The following is a 27,174-nucleotide window of genomic DNA, read 5'->3' on the forward strand; positions in this document are numbered from 1 at the left end:
ATACCCGCGCTTTTCAGTGCCTTGATGTCAGTGGCAGGCAAGCTTGCAAGTCGAGAAAGAAATATAGAAAATAGGCTATGCCAAGCATCTGTTTCGTGCTTATGCGCCCGTACTACGGAGAGCTTATAAAGCAGTAGTTTGACATAATGGAACTGCTTGCAATCAGTTGGGAACAAATCCCACAGTCCAAAGAGTGAATCCTAGAGTGCCTTCACGCACGCACGCTCGCACGCACGCACGCACGCACGCACGCACGCACGCACGCACGCACGATATCTCTAGCCTGTGTAATTTTCCCGCCCAGATTTTTTTTAAACGTATTTTGTAGTGCGCGCAAACCGGTGTAACTCAGCTCGACGCATTGCGCTGGCTAATGCTTAGGCGCCATTTTACCGCACAAGTCACGCCTGGTCCACTCAGTGCAACAAAAGAAGTCTTCACCCTGAGACAGAGAGACATCTAGACAGCCTGGTGAAACCCTGCCTATCGCTGGCGTCACTTTTTCATGGTTGCCACAATTGTAAACTCAATAACTTCGCGAAATAAAACAAGAAAAGGCCTAATATTTCGGATAAGATTTCAGCGATGTTGGTTCCTTGCAGCAGCTGTGTATGGGCGCCGCCATAACTGACTTTAGTTTTTGTTTCCCTTTATTCCGTTCATCATTAGCATAGAGGCCAGGTGATTGCCATTTTAGATTCTACCGTGTCCATCTCCCCAGCATTGACTCTTGTGGAGGTTCGTCAACGCCCGTTTTAGTAGCTCGGTATATCGGTAAGACAAGAGAAGGTCACCAATGGCGGCCGTACTCTGGCGCGTGTGTAAGGCGTCTATAGCAAAGCTCCAGGCAAATGGGGAATCTTGAAGAGAACGCTGGAGTACTGCTTTATCAGCTCTGACTGGGGGGATCGGTGGCCGAGTGGTCTAGCGCACACCAGCTCGGAGCACGTGGAGCGAAAGCTCGCGCTGCAGAACCCAGGGATCCTGGGTTCGAGCCCCACCCCTGCCCGTTCTGATCTGGATGAGCATCGTACCGGCGTGCGGTCGTGTATCACTACTGCGTGATGCACGTTAAAGACCCCAGGCTAGCGGCTGTACCGCACTGGCTAAATTTCTCATCTACAGCTGGGAGACTCGTCGCCCCTGTGAGGCAGACCAAGTTCTAGGCTGTATAAACACACACACAACCCAATTATTTATTATTCAGCTCTGACTCACGAATCATGGAAAATTTGGTGACCAGTCTAGCAACGTTTGAACTGAAGGCAGTAGCAGTCCTTTCTCAATCACACACAAAAAAGAATAATCGTTGAGCGGAGTTACGGGGACTGACTTTTAAGTGACGGGGGATCACTGACAATATGAGAATAAATGGGAGGAGCTTTAGTTGTCCCTCCTCTTGCGTAAGCTTCCTACTTCGAGTTTTTGTACGCGCCAGCGCGAAGTCCAGTTGCGCACGTGTACACTTACAGGAATTATAAAATGGATAGCCCTCTATACGACAACAAATAATGAACACTAGATAAGTTTTTACAAACAGAACTCGTGGCGAGTTGCTGATAAAAATCGCAGAAGGGCTTTTGCGGCCTTCTCCTCTTTAAGTGGTGAGTCCCAGGCCCCTAGTATTTTGGACGTAGTAAATGGCCGGTCGTCTAGATGTGAAAGAATCCTCTTTAGGAGTTCCCTTTCTGAATCGTAAAGTGCAGATTCACATAATAAATGAGATATAGTTTCCACACAATCACATCCTGGACAGTTCGGAGTGTGTGTTTTTCCGATTCGGTGCAGAAATTCCTGTGTGTAGGAAACTCCCAGACGTAATCGGTGTATAACAGCTTCCGTTCGCTTGGGTAAATTACGTGACACACGGTATGTTAGGTCAGGATCCAGTAGATATAGAGGAGGGTAATGGTGTGCAGAGCTCTTCCAGAGACTTTGTGTTGCATTTCGGGCGTGGAGATTTATCAATGAAGTGACGTCGCTTCTGGAGTAGGGTATTTCGACGTTGGGGAATAAGGCATGGGCGGAAGTCGCAGCTCCATCCGCAGCTTCATTTCCAGGTATCTTGCAGTGCCCAGGAATCCACTCGAACTCGACAGAGTGTCTCCTATCAATACATTTCTGAAGATGGCATAAAAGTTTGAAAATAATTTGTCCATTTTCACTTCGTCGCAGATATGTGCAGATGCTTTGGAGTGCAGGCTTAGAATCTGTAAACACCGTCCATGCCTGAGGTGGCTTTGTCAATATAAATTGAAGGGCTTGATGAAGGCCTACAAGTTCAGCCGCTGTTGAAGATGTCTTGTGGCTAAGCTTGAATGTTCTTGTTGTGGCATACGATGGAATCACAATGCTTGCGGTAGAACTAATTTTGACACATGATCCGTCCGTATATATGTGAGTTTTTGTCGCGTGTAAACAGGCAATGGTGGATAAAGTGAGTTGTTTAAGTACTATCAATGGTGTATTTGATTTCTTCTTGATGCCTTGAATGTCAAGTTCCACAACGGGGAGAGGGAGTCACCATGGAGGTATAGTTGGAAGAGTAAATGAGTTTATATCATCAGGGATGTATTGCTCCATGTTTGATAGTGCCATCGAATATTCTGAGTGAGGTCGCTTAAAAGTAAGATCAGCCAGTAAGTGATGACTATGATTAGTAGTATGTCTCAGATGAACTCTCAATGTTTCCTGCATCATTAGTATTTCTACAGGTGTGGCGCGTGCCTCGGCAACTGTTCCCAGAGTCGATGCACAAGCTGGTAGGCCCAAACAGCCACGGAGGCCACGTGCTTGAACTGCTTTGAGAGCTTTGATGTTGGTTTGACACGTGCCATGTAAAATGGGAGCGCTATATCGAAGTAAGCCGACAAATAAGGCCACGTATATCTGTAATAGGGATCTTACTGTCGCGCCCCACGTGGTTCCACCGATGAAGCGGGCAAGGACACTAAAACTGGCAAGCTTTTTGCGCAAGTACAAAATATGAGGTGACCAGGTCAGACCCCTATCGATGGTTACTCCAAGAAATGTGTGGCATTTTACGTATGGTATTGTTCGTTTGCCTATCTTAAGTGGGTATTTGTCCATTCTTCGGCGGGTGAAAGCAATAGCTGCTGATTTGTCAATGGAAATTTCGAGTCCACGGGTATTAAGATAAGTTGTCATTTTCTTTAGTGCAGACTGAACCCTTGCCTTTGCTTGAACTCGCGTAGATCCAGAAGCCCATATACAGATATCATCGGCGTAGAAAGATGCCTGGATGGTTGGGGGCAGTATTTTGGCGAGACGAATGAGAGCGATGTGAAATAATATAGGACTGAGGACGCCCCCCTGAGGGACACCACGGGTCACCGGATATGAAGGCGTATTTCCTTCTTTTGTAGACATAAAAATTGATCTTCCTGTGAGGTAGCTTTTTATCTACCTATATAAGTGTCCCCCAATCCCAATTTCGCTGAGAGCCTGAAATATCGCTTCGTGAGTGACATTATCGAATGCTCCTTTGATGTCTAAGAAAGCCGCTATTGTGAATTTACGATGTGCTCGCTCCTGTTGTATGTAAGTTTTGTGTGTAAGTTTGGGTGAACATTGGTGACAATCCAGCACGCACTTTCAGTCTCTTAGTTTTTAATGTCATATTGGAAACTGCGGTATTTTCTTAATTATTGATTCTGCCCTCACAGTGTTAACGTGAGTGCTAGTGTGTTACCTTTATCCTCCTCTACATTTTCTTTCCTCCTTCTTTTATCCCCTCATCCCCTTCCCCAACTCAGAGTAGCCAACCGAGGCAGGCCGCCTTGGTTAACCTCTCTGTTTTCTCCTCCTGCCCTTACCTTCTTCTTCCTACTTCGAGAACGCTTCTGCGTCTCGCGGACCTCGAGTGCGCGCGCAGAACAGAAGTCGGCGAAACGCATGAAGCGCTGACTGGAGACTGGACGCTGCGAAGGCACGGCCTTCCATTCTTAAGGTCGGTTCAGACGCTTGCGTTTGAGTGCGTTTGACTGCGTTGCGTCGAGAACCGACAGCGAGTCACCGGCACCTATGTGCTTCGTATGAAGCGTGGAATCCAATTCAAGGAATCATATTGGCACGCGATATAATCAGCAAAAATGTCCTGGTTTTTTGCAGCCGAAACGCAGTCAAACGCAACTGTCTGAACCGGGCTTAATTCTGTTTGCGACCAGAGCACATTACGTTCCCCCGCAGACGACATGGGGTGAAACTGCAGTGCACTAGAATATGGGGCAGTGTGATTGGACCGGCGCGGCTCGGCAATGGCAGCTCGTGAGGCTGCGCGTGTACACAAAACTCGCGGCACTGGAGTCAACAGGGCAGCAGAAAGTCGTTGAAGCCCGCACCTGCCGCCGCATGTGCCCAACCACCGCCCTTTCGACCTTACTACCAATGCACGGTTGTCGACGGCTGTTGCCATCTACATCACGCCATAGAGTTATTATAATATACGCTAGAGGTTCAACTGGCGCTAGTGTCTACGCGACTTCCGGGATGCAAATTGAAGCAGACAGCAACCAGTCTACTTTTGCAGTGCTCCTGTGCATCCCTATGGAAAAACGCGCGTGCATTTTGTCTCTTCGCCAAAAAATAACAGGAATAACTTTTGTTATTTCGGTTGTACCGGATAGTATATGCCTCTACTAATATTGGGAAAGCGTAATTGCTTTAGTTACAGCATTTGTTTTTACCACTGAACGATGTTAAACGTTGCTGTATTTCAGGCCCAAATCTCTGTACCATGACAGGTATGTCAAAACGAGCGACAATTCTAAGCAAAATAACGATCGAAAGGAATGTAGAGTGTGTTCAAGGTTAGCTAGCATTCCGGCGGCGCTTATATATTGCTAATATATGCCTGTCATTATTTGAAATTGACCCCGTCGTGCTCATCTTTACGATCGGTTAAAAAAACATTCGGACGTCAAAAATAAAGTACGTGGGCTACAAAATGTGTGTCTTTTTATTATTTCCTATGTCGGGCAGTTTTTATCGGGCACCTGTTCTCTGGCTTCTCCCTATTTTCAAAGATTTGGAGCGTGCGAGTGATGATTTGAACCCAGAACAAGCATCTTCCCACATATTCACGAGCAGAAAAAAATGAAAGCCGTTTACAACTCTCTGTAACGCCGAATTAGAGCGCAGCTCTTGAAGAGGAGGAGGAGGGAAGGGTACTGGGGGGTGGGTCAAGTGACTTTGGGTGGTGGGGGTCCCGTGACCTTGGGGGGGGGGGGGTCACGGGACCTTGTAGGGGTCACGTGACCTTGTAGGGGTCACGTGACCTTGGGGTGTCACGTGACGTCGGGGGAGTCACGTGACCTCGGGGTCACGTGACGATGCCGATGCCGATGACGTCACAGATGACGTCATCAGTGACGATGACGATGCGGATACCGATGACGTCATGATTGACGTCACTGATGATGTCATCAGTGATGATGACGATGCGGATGCCGGTGACGTCATCTGTGACTTCACTGATGATGTCATCAGTGATGATGACGATGACGATGCGGATGCCGATGACGTCATCAGTGACGTCACTGATGACGTCATCAGTGGCAATGACGTCAACGGGAGTCACGTGACTTCGGGGGGAGGGGGTCGCGTGACCTCAGGAGGGGGGGGTCACGTGACCTGGGTAACTCTCGTGACCCTCGTGAGGGTAACTCTCATAACCTTCGTGACCCTCGTGAGGGTAACCCTTTTGAGGGTAACTAACCCTTGTAATCCTCGTGAGGGCTACGAGGATTAGTAACCCTCGTAGCCCTCGTGATCCTCGTAAGGGTAACCCTCGTGAAAGTAACCCTCGTAACCCCCGTAACCCTCACGAGGGTTACGAGGGTTACTCGCGGTTACGCCGACGGCGACGGCGACGGCGACGGCGTCGGCGACGCCAACGGCGACGGCGACGCCGCTCAAGCCAGGAACGGGCGCCTAAGAGCTGCGCTCCAAAACGAAACAGTAGTTATTTATTGGAAATCGGGCTATATTACGTGGCTTTCAATTTATTTTGATCATTTGCATGCACAAGGAGTTACTTATCCAGTGTTCCAGCGTAGTTCTTCCAGTCTCTCTTAGTTTTCCACATGTCCTTCGTTCGTTTGGCACGTATATTCCCCACGCTACAAAGCGCCGACGCCGTGCTTGCGCTAACGGTGTCCGACAGTGCACATAAATACATGTACGAAGCAGTTTTAGCACCTTTTTTCATGCCACGAATTTAAAATAAAAACGCCGTAACTGACCAGTTATTTCGTCTGCGTGACTGAGAAATGGTCCAATGTGCCTAGTACGTACAAATTATTCGTGATATTTGCTCTTTTAATCGAGCGCAGAGAGAAAATGCACTCGCTTTTTCCCCCCATATAAATGCATTACCGGAAGTCAATTCCAGACTGCATGGTTGCTGTCTGCTTCAATTTGCAGCCCCACACTAGCGCCAGTTGAACCTCTAGCATAAATTATATAATAACTCTATGCATCACTCGCCTGACGCGACCGGCTCCGGTCCCAACACTACTTCCCCCCCCCCCCCCCCCCCCCCCCATATTCTAGTACACTGTAGTGAAACACCTTGGCCGGCTTGCTAGAAACAGCGTCACAGCTGAGACTGAATGACGAAAGCAATTCCAAAGCCAGCGCAACGGCTGAGCGGGACTGAAACCGCATCTCAAGAGGCTCGCGCGCCCCAGCCTTTGCAGAGCTTTCTTTCACCTAATCTCAGCTGAGACGCTGTTCTGACAAGCCGGTCCAGATATGGCCATTTGTTTTCGGCTAAGGTCCCCACAAGTTGTTGATCTCTCAATTTCTCAAGACGTCCAAACTCCGAAGTATATAGGGACGTTGAACCAACTTGCGCAGCATTTACCTCGTCCGGGTACATCCGCATCTTTATTTAATGACTACAGAACAAAACAAAACAAAAATAATGATAGTGCCAAACTAAAACGAGGAATGACTTGTAATCTCGTTCTTCTATTGCAAAGATCATTTGCAAGAAGGGCGATTCCGGGCAGTCAGTACCGAGGCAGGCGAAGCACAACCCTTACAGACGTAGCCCGAGGTTCCGTCTCTTTCCACCTGGACCATGCTGTCGCGGTGACAGGTGTTTTCAGGATCTCTGGGCACACCTGCATCGACACACATGCAAGAACGAGCGCATCCTATATAGTGTATTCTCACCCATTAATGCATTTCCCGAGGCATTAGCATATTCCTATACCTACGATTACAGAAAAAGCTAACTCTTTGCCGAGGCCAAAAGCCGTTGCATTGGCCGTTGTCACGCTGTTCATACAGCAAACAAAAGACACGCCGTCTACAGTCAAAATGACAGGGGTATCTGCGCACACGCCTCAAAGTATCTTGGAAGCACGTTTGCTTCGCGCATCTGTATGCTTCAAACATCTAGTTAAAAGTTGAAACTATCACATTTTGTGTGAAATGTGCGACCTATTTGTTGCAATGCTAATTAGTACATTTTAAGCTGTGCGTGTGCTGTGTTTCTTCTTTTTGTTTTGTGTGCGCCAATGTGAAGACCCGCGTGGTTGTAAGTTGGGCACATTAAATAAACAAATGATTATTATATTATTATGATATCTGGAGAGAGTTTTTTTTTGTATGCCCAATGTGACCGCGCAGTCAAACAAGGAAGAAACACACCTCAGGGAATGTCTGCACTCTTTCTTTTGTATGATGTATTAGCACAATGACTACGGCTAAAGTGCAGTCATAACCCCAGCAAATAAACAGAACGATGTGGTATTATTATAGGGAGAGAAACTGAGAGAGAGAGAGAGAGAGAGAGAGGAGGAGATGTTAGTGTGCGGTGACGTCAGAGGGCCGCGCTCTGATTGGAAGCATTAGTGGGTACACACAAAGGCTAGCTGCCTTTGTGTCTGCAACTGTCTCCCTCCAATGAAAACGAACAAGAGCATCGTCTATCAGAGCTTGACGCTCTGACGTCCACAACACGCTTTCATCTTCCCCGTCTCTCTTATTTTCTCTCCGTATAGTCACCTACGGTTTAGGACATGCCGGGCTGGCGAGTCCCGAATATGCCTTAATATATCGCTTCGCGACCAATGGGATTGCGGCGCCAGCAGACAAGGGCGCTAAAGAACTCATAACAGAAACAAGAAGCATGAATATAATAAGCGCCCTGGATACTTTTTACGCTGTCAGTGACGAGACGTGAAGTTTAGTTACCTTTCTTTCTATGAATTTTGAAAGCATACAGCGCCAGAAAAAGCAAACCTTGACTTGCACTGTAAACTCGGGTCCTTCTCTTTTTTTGGTAAAGTGTGTTTCTATATGTTGCTCTGTGTTGCCAATAACAGAGTGTCTGCGAACGAAGGTTTGAGTAGACGCTAAAAAAGGGGCACAAGTTTCAGCTTTTTACACAATGCCGCTCACTTTCGCGAATTATGTACTGGGAAGACACCATTCGTGTCTCGTTGTTTGGCTAAGCAATGAAAAGGACAATGAGCATACCGGACCTGCAGTGAAGTGTCAAATATCTTACGCTGTGGTATTTAGAAGAAATATTAAATTGACTAATAAAAAAGTAAACTTCAAGACTTGCCTTTGTTTATTGTTTTTTTCCCTCGTTATTGTGTATAGTCAGATACAAATTAAGTGTCGGTCTTGTAGTGATCATTCATACAAATTTAAACGCTATACATGAAACTGATACGTTTGTGCACAATCATTCATACTCCGAACAACGATCAATGTGCCGAGAAACTGACAGAGAGCAGGGGAAGTGAACTTGCGCTTCTTTTTGTAATAAATACCATGATGTGGATGACTTTTGGAGAAATTCCGAATTACCGAATAAGTGAGTAAATCTCCTAGCCCTAGTGATCGGCGTTCGTTAGTGCATCGCGAGACAGTATCTAGTAAGACATTTTTAAGCATACAGTAGCTAGAACACAACTGTTGGTAAGATGAATGTTCAGCTCACAGACAGCTTCGTGCGTGCCGTAGCAGGGACACTTGATGCAACTCAGGAACGTTCTCCTGTAGCCGCACACTTCGTTTGACGAGCACTTGGGACCCTGAAACAACACTTACATCATTTTTGTGGTGGAAACGTGAATACAATTGCTTACCTACGCGAGTTCTATACTCCGTTTCACTTTAAGCGGACGCGAGGCCGACGCTACAAGCCCGAGCATGTGGCCCTGAACGGTGCCCGAGCGTGCGTGCTTGGCAGGGAAGCTGAAAGCACGAAGCTCCCTTTTGTAGCTTCCGCCACGTTCACACTGAAGTGAAACGGAGCATAGGAATATTTCGAAATATATTCTAACTTCTATTGAATTATCGAAAGCCACAACTAAATTATATTTATATATTGATCCTACATTGTTTCATGGGCAATATGGCAAGCCCCCCCCCCCCCCCCCTTTCTTTACAATATTGCCCATGAGAGTAGTATTTGTAGTATTCGCGAAAGGAAAATAACGGGACAATATGATATATTCGTTGAGTGGGTATAACATAACGTTTTATACGTTTCAATTGATATCATGATTATTTTTCCTCCCCCTCAGCCAAAGGCGAGCATTTATCAGTTCTTTTGAGCATAGTTATATTTGTAATATAACCAAAAGATGCCATCTTAACTAAGCAGGCGAGCTGGTTGTTATAAGACATTCTACAACCCGAGACGGAGGTTCACAAAGAGGGACAAAGAGACGTCTCATTTGAGACGTTTGTTTGTCCCTACTTGTAAACCTCCGTCTCGGGTTATATACCAATCAAGAAACCTACTGTTTTGAAGAAAAACATGTTTTCTAGTTTTTATTCGCTTTTTTTAACATCCGTTTCAACGACTTATGAAAAAAAAAATGTTTGTCGTAGGGTTCAACAAGTTATATTTATGTCTTTGTTTTTGCATTGACACCTTACCTTAAAAAAAATTACCGGTTGTGCAATACTTCAACAGAACGTATAGCAGTTTACTTGAAGCATCCATGCTTTCTGGGTCCTTCACCCGAACTTTCATATTAAATTTATTTTTGGAATTGCTAATATATCATACCACCCAATACTTTCTTTGCTTACTTGTCATTTTAGTACCCTAAGAATGACTTAATGCTGAAAGTGCGCAATTAGACCACCTCTATGGGCTTCATTATTTGTTAAGAGAATCGGAGTAGGAATGCTGTTGGCAGTCTACACGCAGTGTCTCTTCCGTACTTTGGTGCGCACTTAACTCCTGAAACCTTGAACCGTTCTACCGAAAAATGCAATTTACAAACGGCTGATGTGAACATTGACATACCAATGTTTCGAGTAAAAAAAGGTTACACAATAGAGAGTGTTAGGGGATTGTTCGTAGCTCCGACAACTTGACCCGATAGTCTGCCGGCTTCGTTTCACATACATCATATCATTATCGGGTACAGTTGTCGGAGTTATCGAGACGATCTAATAAAACTCTCTTGCAACAAATTGCCATATTTGCTCACGGTATTTTATATCGATTCATTTGTCTGTGTTGTAAACAAGTGTTCACTACATGTCGCATCTTTTTAAAATTAGGATTGAAGTGATATTCTCTGCCGTAAAAATAAGGAGTCGAAGTTGACATCACTTAAATATAATGTTTAGCCCCCGTGACATCTTCAACGTTAAGCTCTTGCGCAATGATGCTTACTTCGGAGCCACCACAGCGTGAATTCAGGTCCTCAAGCACCAAGCCTGAAATAGAAAAGGATGGCGGGTACATTCGAGTATAAGCATGAACTCATCGTATCATCGACGTCACCTCGCGGAAGGTGGCGCTCTCGAGACGCGACTCACGTGTCAACGCCGCAGGTGACGTCAGCAGTATGCGACGCACGCGCAGTGTGGAGGGATCGACGCCACAAGCGCTCGTCGTACACTAAGTTTCAGCTTGAAACTGTGTACAAGCTGGATATATTTCTCACCTCATAGCGCCCACTACGAACTCTTTAATAAAAATTACACCTTACTTCATAATGAGATGGAGCATCGATTCTACTTTATGCTCCCAAAAATAAAAATTAAAATCGTTAAATAAAATGTTTGAGTTAATTAGCTGGTCAACCAATTTCGCCTCTTCCATATATAGTAGCCCGTACTACCCCCAGGGCGCAAGACAACAACAACGACAACAACGACAACAACAACAACAACAACAACAACAACAACAACAACAACAACAACAACAACAACAACAACAACAACAACAGCAACAGCAACAGCAACAGCAACAGCAACAACAACAAAACAACCTAACACAAGTTTTTTTTTCATAAAAAGATCCTGACAAACTTAAAATCAATGTAAAAAACCTACTGATTATGATTGCAACATATATCGTCTGCTCTAAAGCCACTAATAAAGCCACTAAATAAGCTACGCTTCAGAGTAACGACACTTTTGCCATCTTGGTGCTTAAAATCATGGTTGCCAGTTATCCGAAGCTTTATTTGAAATGACAGGAAACGCACTTCCGTCCTCCGGAATGGGTAAAACCGCTCGCGACAGAGCAAAGCAATATTACTTGACTTCCTAACATCGAATCACATATGCTGATGAAGTCGCACTTTTGCATCATGACGATCGGCAGTTGCGTGTGCTCGGCACTTAGCACCAAGATGGCGGTGCCCACTAGCAGATCGGGGGACGGAAGGCCGATACTCTAGGCCTAGCTTCAGTGGCTTTAGTCTACTCTAAAGGAAAACCCTGAAATGTCAAAAGAACGAGAGGGTATATCATTGCTTTCATGGGCTCTCAAGCATCGGCTGCGGCCTTTTAATTTTTCCTTTCGGAAGGCTGTTATCGAGTACTGTTCTTGTGAGGTTCAGCTAAGAAGGGCGCAGCTTTTGATTTTATTGCTCATAGTATATTAGTGAAGGATCTACTAGTTCGTAATGTCCCTGTTTAAAGTAATAAAAACAACTTTGTCGGAAATTACCGGGTGAAACATTGGTGGATACTCACATTCGAAAGGAGCTTGAATGCAAAATTTCATGTAGCACGCATACCCAGGATTGCACTGTAAACAAAAGAAGGAGGAAACGTTTGGCAGTCAGACAAGAAACGACACTTCGACGCGAACCAGAGTTAGTAGGAGCTGTTTATGAAGCGATGTGGCTGCGCTGCTACTATCAAGGCATGAGTACGCAGCTCACATCGGGGACCCTGCCCTCGAATAATTTACGACATTGGATAATGTTCGAACCAAATTCGTAGCACGATTAATACTTTCCGACGACTTCCGTCGTGCTAGCGCAACCTCTATAAAATTTCCAATACTGCCTTGACTAGGCAGTATTCTTGTTTATGCCTGTGTCGCCAAATATACTACCATACACTTTGCATCAAGTCTAAGTAAATACCTCCCATCAACTTTCCCGTCGCTTAGAAGCTTTAGAGGGACCCTCTGATAATTTTTTTGACTCGTTTGAAATTTCCGCTCTACCGGACCTCATCAAACGTAGGAACATGGCGGAAAAATGTTGTTTTCCCAAAATTAAAATCAATTTGGCAGTTATAAGCGAATTAAAATTACAAAAAAAAACAGACATTTTTCCTCCTTGACGTAAAAAAAAAGTCAATGTTTGGAGGGTTGGAGCGAAGCGGCTAGCCAATGGAGCTTTCTAGACAGTAACGTGCGCATTCATGCCGCGCACGTGAGGTGATATCGGAAGAGTGAGGGTCGCGGCTCCGTCATCTGCTGATACAGCCGTACCGCTTGCGAGAACCACGTTGCCTGCGTTCGCGTTGGGTCCCTCTGTGCGGCAGACGGCAACCTTCGCAGCGCCCTGTGACGCGCTGCGTTGCCCACATCAGGAGAGAAACCCTCAATCACAGCACGCTGTTCCACTCGTCCACTTCTCTTTTATTTGGGTGGGCCACTGTTCTTTTTTCTTTTTTTTTTTTTGAATGAGCCATCGCGCGTGCGCAATGCATCACTCACGCCTCCAAAATTTTGTTTTTGTTTTTTATACGGGAATTAGTTCAGATGCCATGTACATTTTATTAACATGATAGCGTTAAGGAGCTCATGTCGCAGGAAAGCCAGCGTCGGTGGCGTCGTGAGGGAAAATCCTGATTGGTTGATAGGGTCATGACGTCACAGCCACATGACCTCGCGCGGGATTTTCAAACGACCCACAACACACACGTAAAACGAAAGTGAATAGAAAACATGGCATGTAATGGGAATAAAAGGACGCCGCATGTCTCAAATGATTTCACTTTATAAATTACGTAATATGCCCTAAAGAAAAACCTGAAGAATTTTAGACTGCATTCGAATTCATAACCTGCCGATTGCAAGCCTGATACGCCACTGACTATAGGCCCCGCAAGGTACGGTTGCACGTCAAAGGAAAAGGCGATGTGAACGGACCCGATAACGCCATCGCGTTCCCCCTTAAAGGCGAAGCTTAAGCGCCCTCAAAGATTTTTTCTCCTTCGCCTTATTGGTAAAAGAAAAAAGTAAAAAAAAAAAACGGGCGTCTTATTTTTTTGTTGTTGTTTTTGCACATTTTAAACAGATTTCTTTTATATTTTCTTTCTTTCTCGCGCAGTAAAAACGCTTTATTGAAAGAATAACGATGGTTTAAGAAGTGACACACGCTATTTAGCCTGCATAAAAAATAATTAGGACGGCTCTCGCTGACACCGCCATTCGCAGAATGGTTACCAGTGACGTCACTGGTCGCGCGTTTTTAACACACCGTGTCGCCACCGGACGTTGAGTTGTGGCCATGATTGGTTAATATTTCGTGGCTACTATAGCTGTTCCCCCGAGCAGCCCAAACTACACTAATGAAGTAATTACATAAATAAATGAGAAGCTCAAATGTCATCAGAGTGATCCTTTAAGCCGCAGTTACACCGCTCGCACATTGGACAAAAGAAACGGCGTTGGCCGCAGACATGTTGACAATTACCCGCGGACAGGCCTCGAGCCACCTTCGAAGCGTGTGTTTGACCTGCTACACACCTATGCTCAGAACACGTCCGCAGCCAGTTTCGTGTATGACCAGTGGGACAGAGAGAGACACGCATTAGACACTAGGGAGTTTTAGAGGAACCGTTTTTGCTCATCGGATGCGGTACGATAGGCCCTCCGGTACGAACTGCGCATGCGCGAGTCTTCTGTGATAGCGCATGCGCAGTGCGTACCGGATGGCCCACCGTACCGTATCGGATGTGCAAAAACGGTTCCCTAAAACTCCCCGGTGTGCCCAGACTGTCTTTCATACGATGTATCAGGCAGTGGGACCGCTTCTTTAGGCAGGTTGACTACTTTCCGACAGCAGTCGTGCCGCTATATATACTGCAACCTCTATGGCATTTTCGCCACAGCTTGCCTTACGTATAGGCAGTATAACGCTCTTGCGTGCCTCTTTCACAATATTTACGCAATCATTTACTCTGAAGCAATACAATATCGAGTATATAACGCCCTTCCCCCCATTACTTTTCCCATCTCTAAGAAGCCTTAGATCTCACCGAAACAAGGTTGGTGTTATCCTACACGTACCACAAGAATGCACCTCTTCTCTTATTAGTCCTAGCACCTTCGTAAATTGCTATATTTAACTCCCCTCCCCCCTTTTCCATCTTTTAAAAATGCAACGACACTAGCACGTGTCTGCTTTTTTAAAAATACACCTTAGTCCGATTAACGTCCAACGTGTCTGAGTTTTCAGGCAAAGTTAAGGCTCAAAAAGGCGTAATTGCAAATTTCTCGGCTAAATTGAGCGGGGAAAATGACGTAACATGACTTCGTGTCACGTAACCGGCGCACAAATTCAGTTTCCCCGCTAGATGTAGCGGGAAAACTGACATCACGTGAACGCAACACAAATTAAGTTTCCCCGCTAAATTTAGAAAAAAAAAAGGATCGACGTCACGTGACATATGACGGGACCTTTAAGCGAATTCAGTTTCCCCGCTAGATTTTGCGGGGGGAATATTGACGCCACGTGACCTACAGATAAATTCAGTTTACCGGCTACCCGTCATTCCCCTAACTGTCTGGACACGGGCCGACCCGACGGTGAGAGTTAATGGGTGAATGAGTCAATGAGTAAATGGGGTGGATAGGAGTTGGTGTAGTCAAAGGAGTGGAAAGGCATGGAGGCACAGGTCAAGAGAAAATGCCCGGAGGTTGCTGGCGCTAGACCAACAACTTTTCACGTACCAACACAATGGCGGGGCAATTTGTGATACGTTTCTGTTTTCAGGGAAATGAAAAGAGTATGTCCAGTTTGCCTTTGTAATTTCTTGCTTCTATATACTAATCCCCTCTGTCGTACTTTACAGCTTAAGGTTAAATAAATGCATAAATGAGGAAATAAATATACAAGATGTTTAAGCAAAAAAGAAAGGCCCTGAAAGTTATACACTCAGGCGGTTCTTGCAGATAAGTTATACAGCCAGGGGAACGTAGCATAGGGGCTAATCGTAATTATCAGTCGGCTAATTAGCCAAAAATATGTTAAAGCTTTAATTTTTGAGAATAAACATATCACTTTAATTAGAAACTTTCTGAACGCCATCAAAGGCCACTAAATCAGTCAATATTGGTTCAACTTGGAGCATGTGGGATGCACGGTGCAGCGTTAAAGTGGCCATTCGTGCAGAGGGACCGAGGCTAGAGATGAAATAAGGCGCCCGCGCTGTTTCTCCGTCTCTTACTTTTCTCACCCCAGCCTTGTGCCTGTTGCACGACTGGTCATTTTAGCGCGCGGCCGGTGCTTCCCACGGCTTTCTAAAAAAACTGGTATAGGGGTCTTCACATGACGCTCAGCAGGTTTCTAACTGGAACCATGTGTCTATTTTCACGAATTAAAATAAGTTAATAAACACTGTTTAGGTGATTACTCGACTTACCGGAACAATTGGGCCCCCATACCATGTCCCCCTGGCCGCACGACTCACCTTCACAAAACCACAGTAGTGTAGTTTCCACGACTTTCATGAAACAAATCTGCCTAGCCTAAAAAGGAAACCCTGTCTAGACTGCAATAATACTTAAAAAACAAGCGAGCTGGTGATGATTCATGGTAATAAAACCCGAGACTCAGGAGTCTCGGGTTCGGGTTTCCTGAGTCTCGTGTTTTGTTACCCTGTTTAGACCTCGTATGCGAGCATTTATGCTTTCTTTCAATATTTTGGGACCCTTGATTCTCACTCGCTTTGGCCTTCTTTTGCTCGAGTAGGTTATGTACGCCCTACTCTGTAGCAGCTGACGGCGACAGACTTCTACCGTACTGGTTAGAAATAATAAAGGTACTCGTAATTGGTTACTTTTTCGAGTAACTTTTGAAATCACTTTTATTACATTGATTAGGAAGTAATCAGTCATTCGATCAATTTTGGAACTACTATACAGTCGTTACTCTTTTCCCCTCCCCTCCTAACTGCGCCCTTTGCTTGAACTGCTTTCTGTACCAAGGAATCCTCGAGACTCGAACCAAGTGTCGGGCAGGAGGATGGTTTACCGAAATTGGTAGATTAAGACGGTAAGTAGTTTATAGTTTCGTGAATGTAATCCGAATGGACGGTACAAGAGACCCGTTTTGGAACTTGCGGAAACATTTGTCGTTTTGAAAACATTAAGTAATTGAAAAAGTAAAAGCTATTTTTTCGAGTAACGGCCAAATACTTTTCTCCTTGAGGAATCAAGTAATTTAATTGAATAATTTTTGTTTAAACAAGAGCAAGTAATTGTAATCGATTCCCTTTTTTCGAGTGAAGCATAGAAGTCTACTAACAGCTTAAGGACTTGCATGTGTTGCGCTAGTCGATGGGATTGCATCATTGGCCGGTAAGAACGACAAAGAAGGAATCGTCGCAAAAGCAAAAGGCGTTATCATAACAGACCGTTCTCAATCAGTGTTCGGCGCATGCGTGTCGCCGCCATAACTTTAGTTCACAAGAGGTAGGTGGCCGTGCATGCGAGGGCTCGTGCCGTCTCGTACTCTACACGCGCAGAGCTCCAGCGGGGTTATCGCACATGCAGAAAAACTACAGCTCCCTCGATGCATTGTGTTAGCGGTGGCGTAGTCAAACTGACTGGTAAGATCGGTATTTTAGTCTCGCGCTGCGCGTTTCTTTAGCTGCAGCACTGGCAGCGCTGAAAGACGCCAACCGTGTATACATCAACACACCGTTTTACAAAACAGGCACACCTTTGCCCGCCTCAGGTGTGAGCATCTCACGTGCGCAGAAACGAGATTCGAGCGAGGTGAAGCGACGGCGCAAGCGCAGCACCGACAGCAGCGCCACCGCCACGACGTGAAGGCAGGAATTTAAGTTGGCGTATATTCGAGCGACAATATCAATGTCCGACAGCTTAAAAAAAAAAAAAAAAAAAAAAAGAAAGTAACGCGGGGCTGCACGTATTATGTTCAGGCTTCCTGGGTTGTGAACGTAACTGCGCTGCAGATACATTTAGACAGCGGAATGTTGAGCTGCCTCAAGTGTCGTCTTGTAGCTCACATAAAAGAGGAGATCTTTAGCTGTGCCAGCCTGGGGACTTTACCCTGCATCACGCAGTAGTCTCCGCAATCTTACTGACGACGGAGCGACAATGTGGAGCGCAAGTTCGTCTGCTTCTTTTGCAGCGTTTGTGGGGACGTCAGAATACCGAGCTCCGATTGACTCTGATTGAAGGACAGTGGGTAAACCTCAGAGCAAGCTGCCTTGAGGTCTACCCACTATCCTTCGATGAGAGCCAGTCAGGGCTCGGCTTTCTGTCGCCACCACAACCCTTACTAAAGAAGCAGACGAACTTGCGCTCCACATTGGATTCTCGAGACTCTCTACGCCTTGCGTTTATTGACTGTGACGTTTATGATGATGATTATGACGACTATTTGTCAGTGTCTATTTAAGGAGTGACACTGAGGGACTGGTGGGGGTGATGAGCACGTCCTCGGAAGTCGGAGCGCCGAACTCTGACTGGAATGACTATACTCTGTTTCACCTTATGTTGTACCGCAGCGAAGGCTAGAAGCACGAGCTCATAGCGTTGGCAGCTGCCCTTTATGCACGAGAGCTTGTGCAGCCGAGATTTGCCCCAGAGCTAGGAGCTCGCGCTTGTGGCCTTTCCTGCGGTACTTCATAAGGTGAAATAGACTATAGTGGAGGCGCAAAACTAGTTAGTTGCCTTTGACTCCACTGCACTGTTTGAGGTCGTTGGAACGCGAACCCCGAATGGAAGTCGCCGGTGTCTGGCACTGGAACGCGTTTGAAGAGTGGTTAGACGCAGCTAGCTCCGCGTCTAACCACGAATAGTTCCAGTTAGAGCTTGCCCCCCCCCCCCCCCCCCCCCCCCCCCCCGATGTCCCAGGGAGCATTTTCCCTTTTTCCCTCAGTTTAATCTCGTTTCGTAAGTGAATATTGAGGTAGCTGGCAAAGGAAGTTGGTATACTCGGTGGTGCTACGCCGGCATACAAACATATTAATGGGGCGCAAGCCAATAAGAAAACGTGACAGGTACAAAAGAAAGACTTACCGTGCAACCGTCGTTAGCGACAGGAATACCTGTAAATAAAAGATTACCGTAAATAAAAAGTGAGGAAATGAAAAAAAGGGTTTTGTGAGGTGTGTACGATTGTAAGGGGTGAACTTAATGACTCACACGTGTGGTACGTCTCGCAGTTAGCACTTTGAGAGAAGTTGCCGTGCAGCACACATCTTTGGCCTCGAATACAATCCGCGTCCTGAAAGAATGAATCAAAGGTCAGAGAAACGCACACTTCGCTATGCAGCGTTTTTGGCTCGTCATATATACAACACCCAAATTTGTCATCAGTTTTACTTTTATTTCTATTTAGAGGAGACTATACGCAACGTTCTGGTCCCAGGTAGGAGGATGTACAGACAACGAATAGACAAAAAAAAAAAAAACAACCTAGTATGCAGAAAAGGTACACGGCTATACAGTTATGATCAATGGTTATAAAAACGAAATTTGATGGAAGGAATAATTTACCGTTTTTGCGCGTAATATACAAGGAATAGATGTTAATAATCAATGTACTTTTTGTGTTTGCTCATGCAATAATACTTCCATCCTTAAGGATTATGTTTAAACATTAAAAATGAATAGATATATAGACTTGTGAGCAGTCAAAACTAAACATCTTAAACAGCCACTGTGTTGAAATTACAGCAGGGTTGAAAGCTGGGCTAGTTGGTAGTGATTCTTATTGAAATCAAAAGCGCTATAAAACAACAAAACAGGCTGAAATAAAAAGCGCTTGTCTGCCGTACGTGTCTTTTTTTGTCGTGCTTTTTTGTGCGCTTTTTATTTCATCGTGTTGAAAATACTTTCGGCGCTGTCATATATGTTCTTGTTCTATGTGCAAAGGTTGCATTTTGACGTCCGGCAAAGACTTCAAAATATTGGATTCAGATATATTTCACATAAAGTTTCTCTTCATGTTTGCTCGGTTGAGCGCGACATGTGCCACGAGCGGGTGCTCCGCCGCATTTCGCTCAGTCTCAGTCCAAAATGTAGTGCTTCCGACTCAGACCCATTAGCAAATTTTCACAACTTACCTTTATCTGATTTACAAGCTACACACAATTTAAAAGAAAAAATTAAATAAAAAAAGCGGGCTCGTTCCGGATAGCAGATGCCATTCGTCTCCATGTATTAGAGGGACTCGTTAGCCGCCATTTTCTTGTTGAAAATATACGGGAGTAGCACATACCTTTTTATTTATTTATTGAGATTACCTTGGAGGCATTATTGCAGAGAGAGGTTATCAAAAAACATTTCAGGTAAAAATACAGAAGGAAACACACTTTCATTCAGCATATTCCCCATTATAATGCTGTTCGAATAAAAAATAATCTACAAGAGTTTATAGTGTCAGTTTTGTATTGATGGTCAACTTTTTCTGGCACGTAGAAAAAACATCGGATGTAATTTTTTTTTATTGATGCAAGTTTTATTATTGTATATACAATAAAAATGTTTTAATCTTAAATGCTTTCGTCTGCATGAGAGCAGTTGCCAGAGTAACTGTTCTTTCATAGCCGTGACGCTCCCTTTAAACGTGTAATTATTCAAGACAAATCTGGCGCAGCGACTTTGTACTCGTTCTAATTTATTTCATAGGCTCTTAGTTTGGGGGTCCCAAACTATGCATGCATATTCCAGGACTGAAAAAAAAAAGAATAATATAAAGTTCCTTTCAGTTCTTTTGGGCAATGATGGAAATTACGACATAAAAATCCCAACATGCTGTTCGCCTTGTTCGTTATAAAATTAATAGGACCATTTCTTAGTAAGTCGCTTGAAAAAATAACACTGAGATAACGGATTGCATCTGTTTTATCAGTTCGTTGATTGGCAGTGTCAGACCATACTTCTTTTTTTTTTTCTCAAAATCTAACTCTTTTTTTTTTATTTACAATCAGCTCTATTCGCTAGTCGCTGCACCAAATTGACACGCGGCCCAAGTCTAGATGAAATTTAAAATAATCTTCGTCATCCTCATTTTTCTTTTGTATGTTAGGCAATCGTCTGCAAAAAAAGCTTAGAGCTTGAAGAAATATTTCAGCAGATGTCATTAATATATGTCAGAAAGAGCAGAGGTCTTTGGTTCGGATAACGATATGTTCAGAGACATTTGCATCTAGACGCAACAGCTATAGCGGCTAGATTTTGGCGGAGACGTTCGGCAATGCGTAGTTTATTTTCCAGTTCCGAAAGACACGGATTTATTTTCTCGCACACTGGCACCCTATGGCGATGAAGCGGAACCTAGAACTTGGCAAGGGTGATGGTGGGTCGGTGACCGCCATTATGGAAGATCTTCCTGAATCGCCATCTTCGCGACTCCAGCGGCCTATAAGGTTCGCCACTCTCTGGAAAGCACCGCGGTCGAAAACAAGTTGTGCAGTGACATGTGCCATCTCAGTGCACAACGCTCGGGTTTCGCCAGGCAAGCATTGGCTTGATGAATGTTTGCCCCGATTTGTATTCACTAAGTTTCAAACCTGCGGCGATGTTGTCTTGGCCTTCTTTGGAGAAGTGACGAAAGAACTACCTACTGTTCTTCTACCGAGCTGATGAACGATAATAAATGCTCCATGTCTGGCTCATGCGGTTGCGTATACGTTGCGTTCCGAGCAACCTATATAGGCAACACGTTGATACAACAGCAACGACAATGACCGGGACAGTTCTTCGCCTCACACGACGTGAGAAGCAACGCAAAGCGCGGCTTATTACATGGGTCGTGGTGGATCATGGTTTTACCCAAGGTTCGTTTTACATGCGGCTCTGTCATCGCGTCCATTTTTTTTTCACCGAAGCTGTTTATGGCAAGGGTTCCGTAGATTTTTCGTGTACGTCAACAAAAAACTCAGGTTCCGAATTTGACGCAAAATCACTTCATTCTATGCAGAAGCTTATGCGTCTCATCACTTGGATATGCATTTTCAGTAGATTAGTCATCAATAGGCACCGTTTTCAAGATCAGTAGACTCTCGGGTAGATAATAAAGGTTTCCCAAAGATTTTCCGCTGTGCGACCCGCGTCGGCCATGTCCACGCCCTCACCGCGCTCTCTTTGTCGTCGTTTCAAGCGCGTGCGTGCCTAGTTTCCTTTCTTTTCGCTCTCCCGCGGTGGCGGTCCCGTCGCGCGTGTCTAGTCTCCTCCGACTCCTCGGCGCGGGTTTGTGTCGTGTGCTGAACAGCTTCGCTGGTCATCCACCTTCACAGTGTGAAATGTCTTATGGTGTTTTTGTTGTTTCTTTGAGCACATCGGGGTACCGCAGCACGCAGCGCGTGAACCGAAAGCTCGCTCTGCAGAACCCACGGATCTTGGGTTCAATCTTCCCCAACGTCCTCACCCTTGCCCGTTTCGATCTGGATAAGCATCGTCCCGGCATGCGCTCGTGTTTTACTACGACGTGGTACCTGTTAAATACCCGACGCTAGCGGTTGTACTGCACTGGCTAAATTTCTTTCCTACAGCTGGGACACCAGACGCCCATTAACGCTAAGCATACAACACAATTATGATTTAACTGACGCAACTTCCCTCACTTTACTTCGGCGGCCGGCTATGGGGTCAGTCACCGATAACATGGAATCACGGAAGCCCCAAGAGATGAGAGAAAATCGCGAAAGGACCTGTTCCGGCCAATTCAACGTTTTCCCGCGAGGTGTCTTCCGTTATGCTGGAATCTCTAACATAGAGCATATTTAGTGCCAAAAAAGCAGCTTCTACAGATGCAGATTGTGGCCGATCAAATTAGGTCTACCGATAAAATAGTGAAAAAGTTTCTGAAGCACTGACTGATTCACAGGACGTGGGAGTCTGCCCGAAGACACCACCTGCAGAAAAAAAGAACGAAACAAATTTTTATGCAAGCTTGATGAGGTAGTAACTCTGACATTGTTATAAATATAAAGCCCACAAACCAGAAGAGGACAATCACCTTCGTGTTAAGACCTTCGATAAAATTCGCGCTTATACAAGTGCTAGACTTAGAATGTCGGCACGGCATTCCCCGATTTTATTGTTGGCGTCGCCATCTTGGTGTTTAGTTCAGAGCAGGTGCAATCGGCGAAGTTACGATTTGAAAATGCCACTGGTCGAGGTTTAGATACAGCACCAGGAAGCTTCATGCAGATAACTGGCCACAATAGCTGAAGTGTGGTTACAATTAGATTAATTAGTGGCTCTGTCCAACCACACCGAGGGGCTTTACATTCAGACCCTCAGGATGTGAGCATCACTAGTCAAAAGCAAACTTGGGCATGACATGAAAGAAGCGCGTGCCAGCGCATATTTCTCGCCTTGAAACACACCCTTTTAGCGCAAGCGTATGTGCCACAGATGCACGTTCCAAAGTCCATATGTCTCCCACCTGTAACCTTTGCTTCCCTTTGAACCCTTTTCAGAGGATCATCAAGCAACATTGGCGGTAACCATGATTTTCTCCCGAAGCGCCTGAATGGATCCGAGTCATCGTCGAACACTGACGTCACACTCGTTTTTAGATACGAGCGGAGCCGAGTTCACACCGAATGATGACGCAGGCCTCGTGTCGAATACATGCTCAGAGTATCTGAGCAAGCAATGGCGGAAAGGCGTTGGCGCGGACTTTTGAAAACGGTCTCTCGTATAGTTATATTATGCTTCTTTGAAAGCATCTTCGACTGGTGTGTTCACCGCTTTGTTCTACCATGGTTCCTAGTACATCTTTACGACACGGTTTGTTCACCGTGTCATAAAAGGCGGTCCCTCGATTTCAGCCTGATGACGTCAAGAAGTGTCACGTTGGTGTCGGTCGCGACCCTGTCGGTGTCGCTACCAGGATCGCTCTGCGAATCGAGTATCTCCCTCCGTCACTGCAACGGTGGTGGATATGGCCTGTTTTCCCGCAGGTTGCTCTGCAGCTTGAATCTCCACGGAAGCCTCAGAGGCCAGGAGTTGGGATGCCACGACAAAAGCGACACTCGCGTTCCCTCGTGCTTTCCGCCAGCATTTCTACGACCAACCGCCAGGATCGCGACATCCGACAGCGTGACACACCCGCTTTTTTAGCGTCGATTGTTGCCACCTCTGGACATTCGGAACAACTTTTGATCTACGGGTGAGATAAGATGCTCGACACACCAGGCGCAGACGCGTTCTAGGTATAACAGTTATACATGGCTTGGATTGACGTCACATCGACAGCCATTGTCATGGCCTTGTTGCTGACTGGGTATACCTTCTGCAGAAAAAATTTCGCACCATAGAATTAATTTTTCTCGGCTAAAACGAGTCAGAACGACCACCACGACCACCACTGGGATGCGACGATGTCCCGTGCAAGCAGGGCTGCCGACCCGAGGGATTAAGGTAACAAGATTACCGAGCGAACTAGATTAAGGTAAAATTCAGGTATTTGTGGTTATAAGGTTAATCTTGCTAGGTCATTGGACATTTTGGGAACCATATATATATATATATATATATATATATATATATATATCTGTAATTTTATAAATCAATTATGATTTTATTTTGAGATAACATTGCATATTAGCGTCCTTGGCTACATTAAGGTTATTTCGTCCAGCCGTTTGGCAATTTGTTGTGCGACCATCTGGAAGCACTGAGGATCACTCGAACAACGTTTTTTTTTCCGGCAAAAACAATTTTCATCTATTTTCATCATTTCCCCTGTAGAAACTATGGAGAAAGAGAGCAGCCAAGTGGAAGCTTCTGAGAGGCCCGCTGTGCGATTTCGAAAATGAAAGCTTGCGAACACGAAGAAATACTGCGCTGTCTGGAGATACAGACTTACCATGACTTGTAATATTTCGTGAAGTGCCATGCACGAAATGTTAATTACTGTTTGTCCTGTTCCGTGTGTTCGCGTTTGAGAACTCTGGCTTGTGTTGCACCTTTTGTTTTGGACTAACTATTATAAAGAGCGTTACTGAAGTTATTAAACAGTACCATGTTCTGATGGAGTGCATAACATCTAAGACGAAGTTAAGGTTTCATTCGTCAGTTTGAATCTCTCGCAGTAACACTCCATCTCGCCAGATTTGCTTTGGACACGTATTTGGCCCGATAAACTCATTTTTGCGAAACATACTCGAGACGTAAAGGCTACATAATATATCTCTCATCGTAACAATGGAAGTGATAAAAACAACAACAACAACAACAACGAATACTTAGTGTTATGTAATTTTTCGGGCAAGTAAGGAAAATTTCGGCAGAAATAGGAAAATTTCAGTCGTTTGCTAGGGACATTTTGACTTTACAAGTTGGCAGCCCTGCACTTATGCTAAAAAAAGAAGTCAATAGTCGCTCATAAGGTGAGAACTGCCGTTGTCATCTTGTTGCTATTGAGACGCAAGAAGAAGTCACCTACTATCGCAGTGCGCTACTGCACTACTATACTTTGTCCACCCTTAAGCTGAGACTGCAGCAAAAGCTACAAGCGCTAGCTAGTCCGTGCTGCTGGCTTTGAAACGCATTTTTAGCGCGAGCGCTCGTTCTACGGAAAACGCTGCAAAGCAGTGGCCTCGGGCTCTCGTGCTTGTGGCATTGACTGCAGTCTCAGCTTAAAGGTGAACGGAGTAGGGAGAGGGTGGCTTCTTGTTGCTATGGTGGCTGGTTTCACAGTGGGCGGCTGCAGCACTGGGGAGACTACGCTGGTCTTCACAATGTAGAACAGAAAAGCGGGCGTCAATAGAATGAAAGCAGACTTACTGGAAATTGCGACGCAAAGACAGGCTATGGCCAGAAGAACCGATGACGCGTCCATGTTTAGAAAATAACTGTTCGTGCGTGCCAAACCAGGCTCCCTCAACGGTCGTCGCGTGACTCTACGGAGCCAAATGAAAGGCTTCCAAAAAGAACGACAGAGTGGCTCTAGCTTTGCGTGCAAGTCTCCAGATAATGTTTCTTGCGTTTGAGCCGTTTTTATTTGTGTTTTTTCGTTCGTAACGGGTATCGCGAGTCTTCCTTTTCTCTTGTTGACGCTCGCTGATGCTGATAACATTTGCAGAAACCGCGTCTTGGGGAGCCTGCTTCCGAGGTCACGTGTTGGCGACGCCATATACACATATACACACTTTTCGGTTTCTATCCATTTCGTAATACACATCGGCCATGATAAAAGTTGTCTTAGCAGTTGAGCATCATTTATATGGAGCGTTCCTTTACGTACTCTTTATCGTGGTCTTTTAATATTGACACACTGGTCATACCTGGTATGGGGGAGGCACTCACTTGATCGAATGACGTTTTAGCGAACGCCCACGTTCCACCGAATGACACTTTAGCGAATAGTCGGACGCCGCGAAGTGGCGTTTTTGGGTGGGCCAAATGGGTTCACATTTTTGTAATGAGCCGCCGCAGACTGTCGCCGCGAAGTGGCGTAAAGCGCAGCGCGGCGGATGGGTTAACGCACGCCCCCGTTTTTCGCTGAAACGTCGATTCGCTCAAATGTCGCTGTTCGCTAAAATGTCATTCGCTCATATGATATGAACCCCCTGGTATAGTCTACATATTGAATAAAAATTAAACAAGATCAGAAACATACCACCTTAGTCAAATTAATCACATAGACGTCGGATATCCGACAAAGAGCAACTAAACGCAAAGTTTCAGTGCTTAATGTCATAGTGTCTTGATAGTTTAATTTTGTTTTTCAATGAACGTCACAGCCGCATTATTGAAAGGTTCAATGACTCCTGCTTGATGTTTATATTTCCTATATGGCGTCAAGGAGTTGAATTTCGAGGTTTTGCCACTCAAAGGCGTGGTCTGCGCTCGTTTCTTGTTAACAGAAAGATCAATTGCATCTTACCGTAAGCTTTGTATTTCACTTGAAAATACATCTGCAATGTTGTGTTTGTGTGTGTGCGGAGGCAAGAGAGGGGGGGGGGGGAGGGAACACGGGAGTATGTACAACGTGGTTTTGTGCCCGTTCAGACGTAGCGCAGGTCTTTTTTAGCCAAAATGGGACATTTTGGACAGCAGCAGTCTGCTGCGGTGTTTTTCACAGAGCTGCACACAAGTTGTGAGATGAAGTATAGGTGTAAACAGGCAGCGACAGAATAGAGCATACATAACTGCCCTTCTTGTTTCTTTGTATTCTGTTCACTTTGCTCCATCCTGAGTCACAGAAAACGTGATTAATCTATTTTCGGGACATCATGATGTCCTGGTGAAAAGCCCATGCTCGTGTGTCTTTTTCGGGTTCAGTTTTAGTAGCTCTGTACATGGGTGAGACACGGCAGTACTAGCGGTTTTATTCAAAGGTTCGCTGGGAATATCATGTGGCAAGATGGCGTTTCTAACGAACCATGACATTATTTCCGTGCTGTCAGAATCAACTCGACACCGAAACAAATTCGGAACAAGGAACGACGAACGTATCTTTCAAAGTCATATCCTTACTGATCGGAGAAAAAATTTAGGCTGGGAAATGCGGGGTATCTAACGGAGCTCTTGAGGAATACATCGCAGAGGTTCATTTTTAACCTTACTCGTCCGCGTTCTGCAACAAAAAACAAGAGGCTGGATCGATTTGCGCGTATTCCGTACGTGAACAATGCACCCCACCGTTTGATGGCTCTTGCCACCTGGTTCCATAAAAATGTTTTTTTTTTCCTGTA

At 45.3% G+C, this 27,174-nt stretch overlaps 1 protein-coding gene and 1 pseudogene across 1 annotated transcript; both read right to left on the minus strand.

Moving 5' to 3' along the window:
* Window positions 1-1,530: 1,530 nt before the first annotated feature.
* LOC120840558 lies at window positions 1,531-3,206 on the minus strand (annotated as a pseudogene).
* Window positions 3,207-6,876: 3,670 nt separating this feature from the next.
* Window positions 6,877-25,387, minus strand: LOC115329451. The gene is made up of 8 exons (XM_029991052.2): window positions 25,262-25,387; window positions 22,340-22,377; window positions 18,662-18,743; window positions 18,536-18,564; window positions 11,995-12,049; window positions 10,682-10,725; window positions 8,984-9,077; window positions 6,877-7,148 (listed from the first exon to the last, which is right to left on the minus strand). The coding sequence occupies exons 1-8, from the start codon at window positions 25,314-25,316 to the stop codon at window positions 7,006-7,008; spliced, it is 540 nt and encodes a 179-aa protein (XP_029846912.2). The 5' UTR covers window positions 25,317-25,387; the 3' UTR covers window positions 6,877-7,005.
* Between the last annotated feature and the right edge of the window lie 1,787 nt (window positions 25,388-27,174).

This window comes from Ixodes scapularis, unplaced genomic scaffold, assembly GCF_016920785.2.
Source record: "Ixodes scapularis isolate PalLabHiFi unplaced genomic scaffold, ASM1692078v2 PGA_scaffold10__122_contigs__length_95168666, whole genome shotgun sequence".
In the NCBI taxonomy this organism is placed as follows: domain Eukaryota; kingdom Metazoa; phylum Arthropoda; class Arachnida; order Ixodida; family Ixodidae; genus Ixodes; species Ixodes scapularis.

What these genes read in the sequence shown, in the direction of transcription:
- LOC115329451 (XM_029991052.2), bottom strand. Translation starts at nt 25,316, where the DNA reads ATGGACGCGTCATCGGTTCTTCTGGCCATAGCCTGTCTTTGCGTCGCA. An exon ending in TCTTTGCGTCGCAATTTCCA is followed by an intron (nt 22,378 to 25,261) that starts GTAAGTCTGCTT and finishes TTTTTTCTGCAG; the next exon opens with GTGGTGTCTTCGGGCAGACT. An exon ending in CTCCCACGTCCTGTGAATCA is followed by an intron (nt 18,744 to 22,339) that starts GTCAGTGCTTCA and finishes TCATTCTTTCAG; the next exon opens with GACGCGGATTGTATTCGAGG.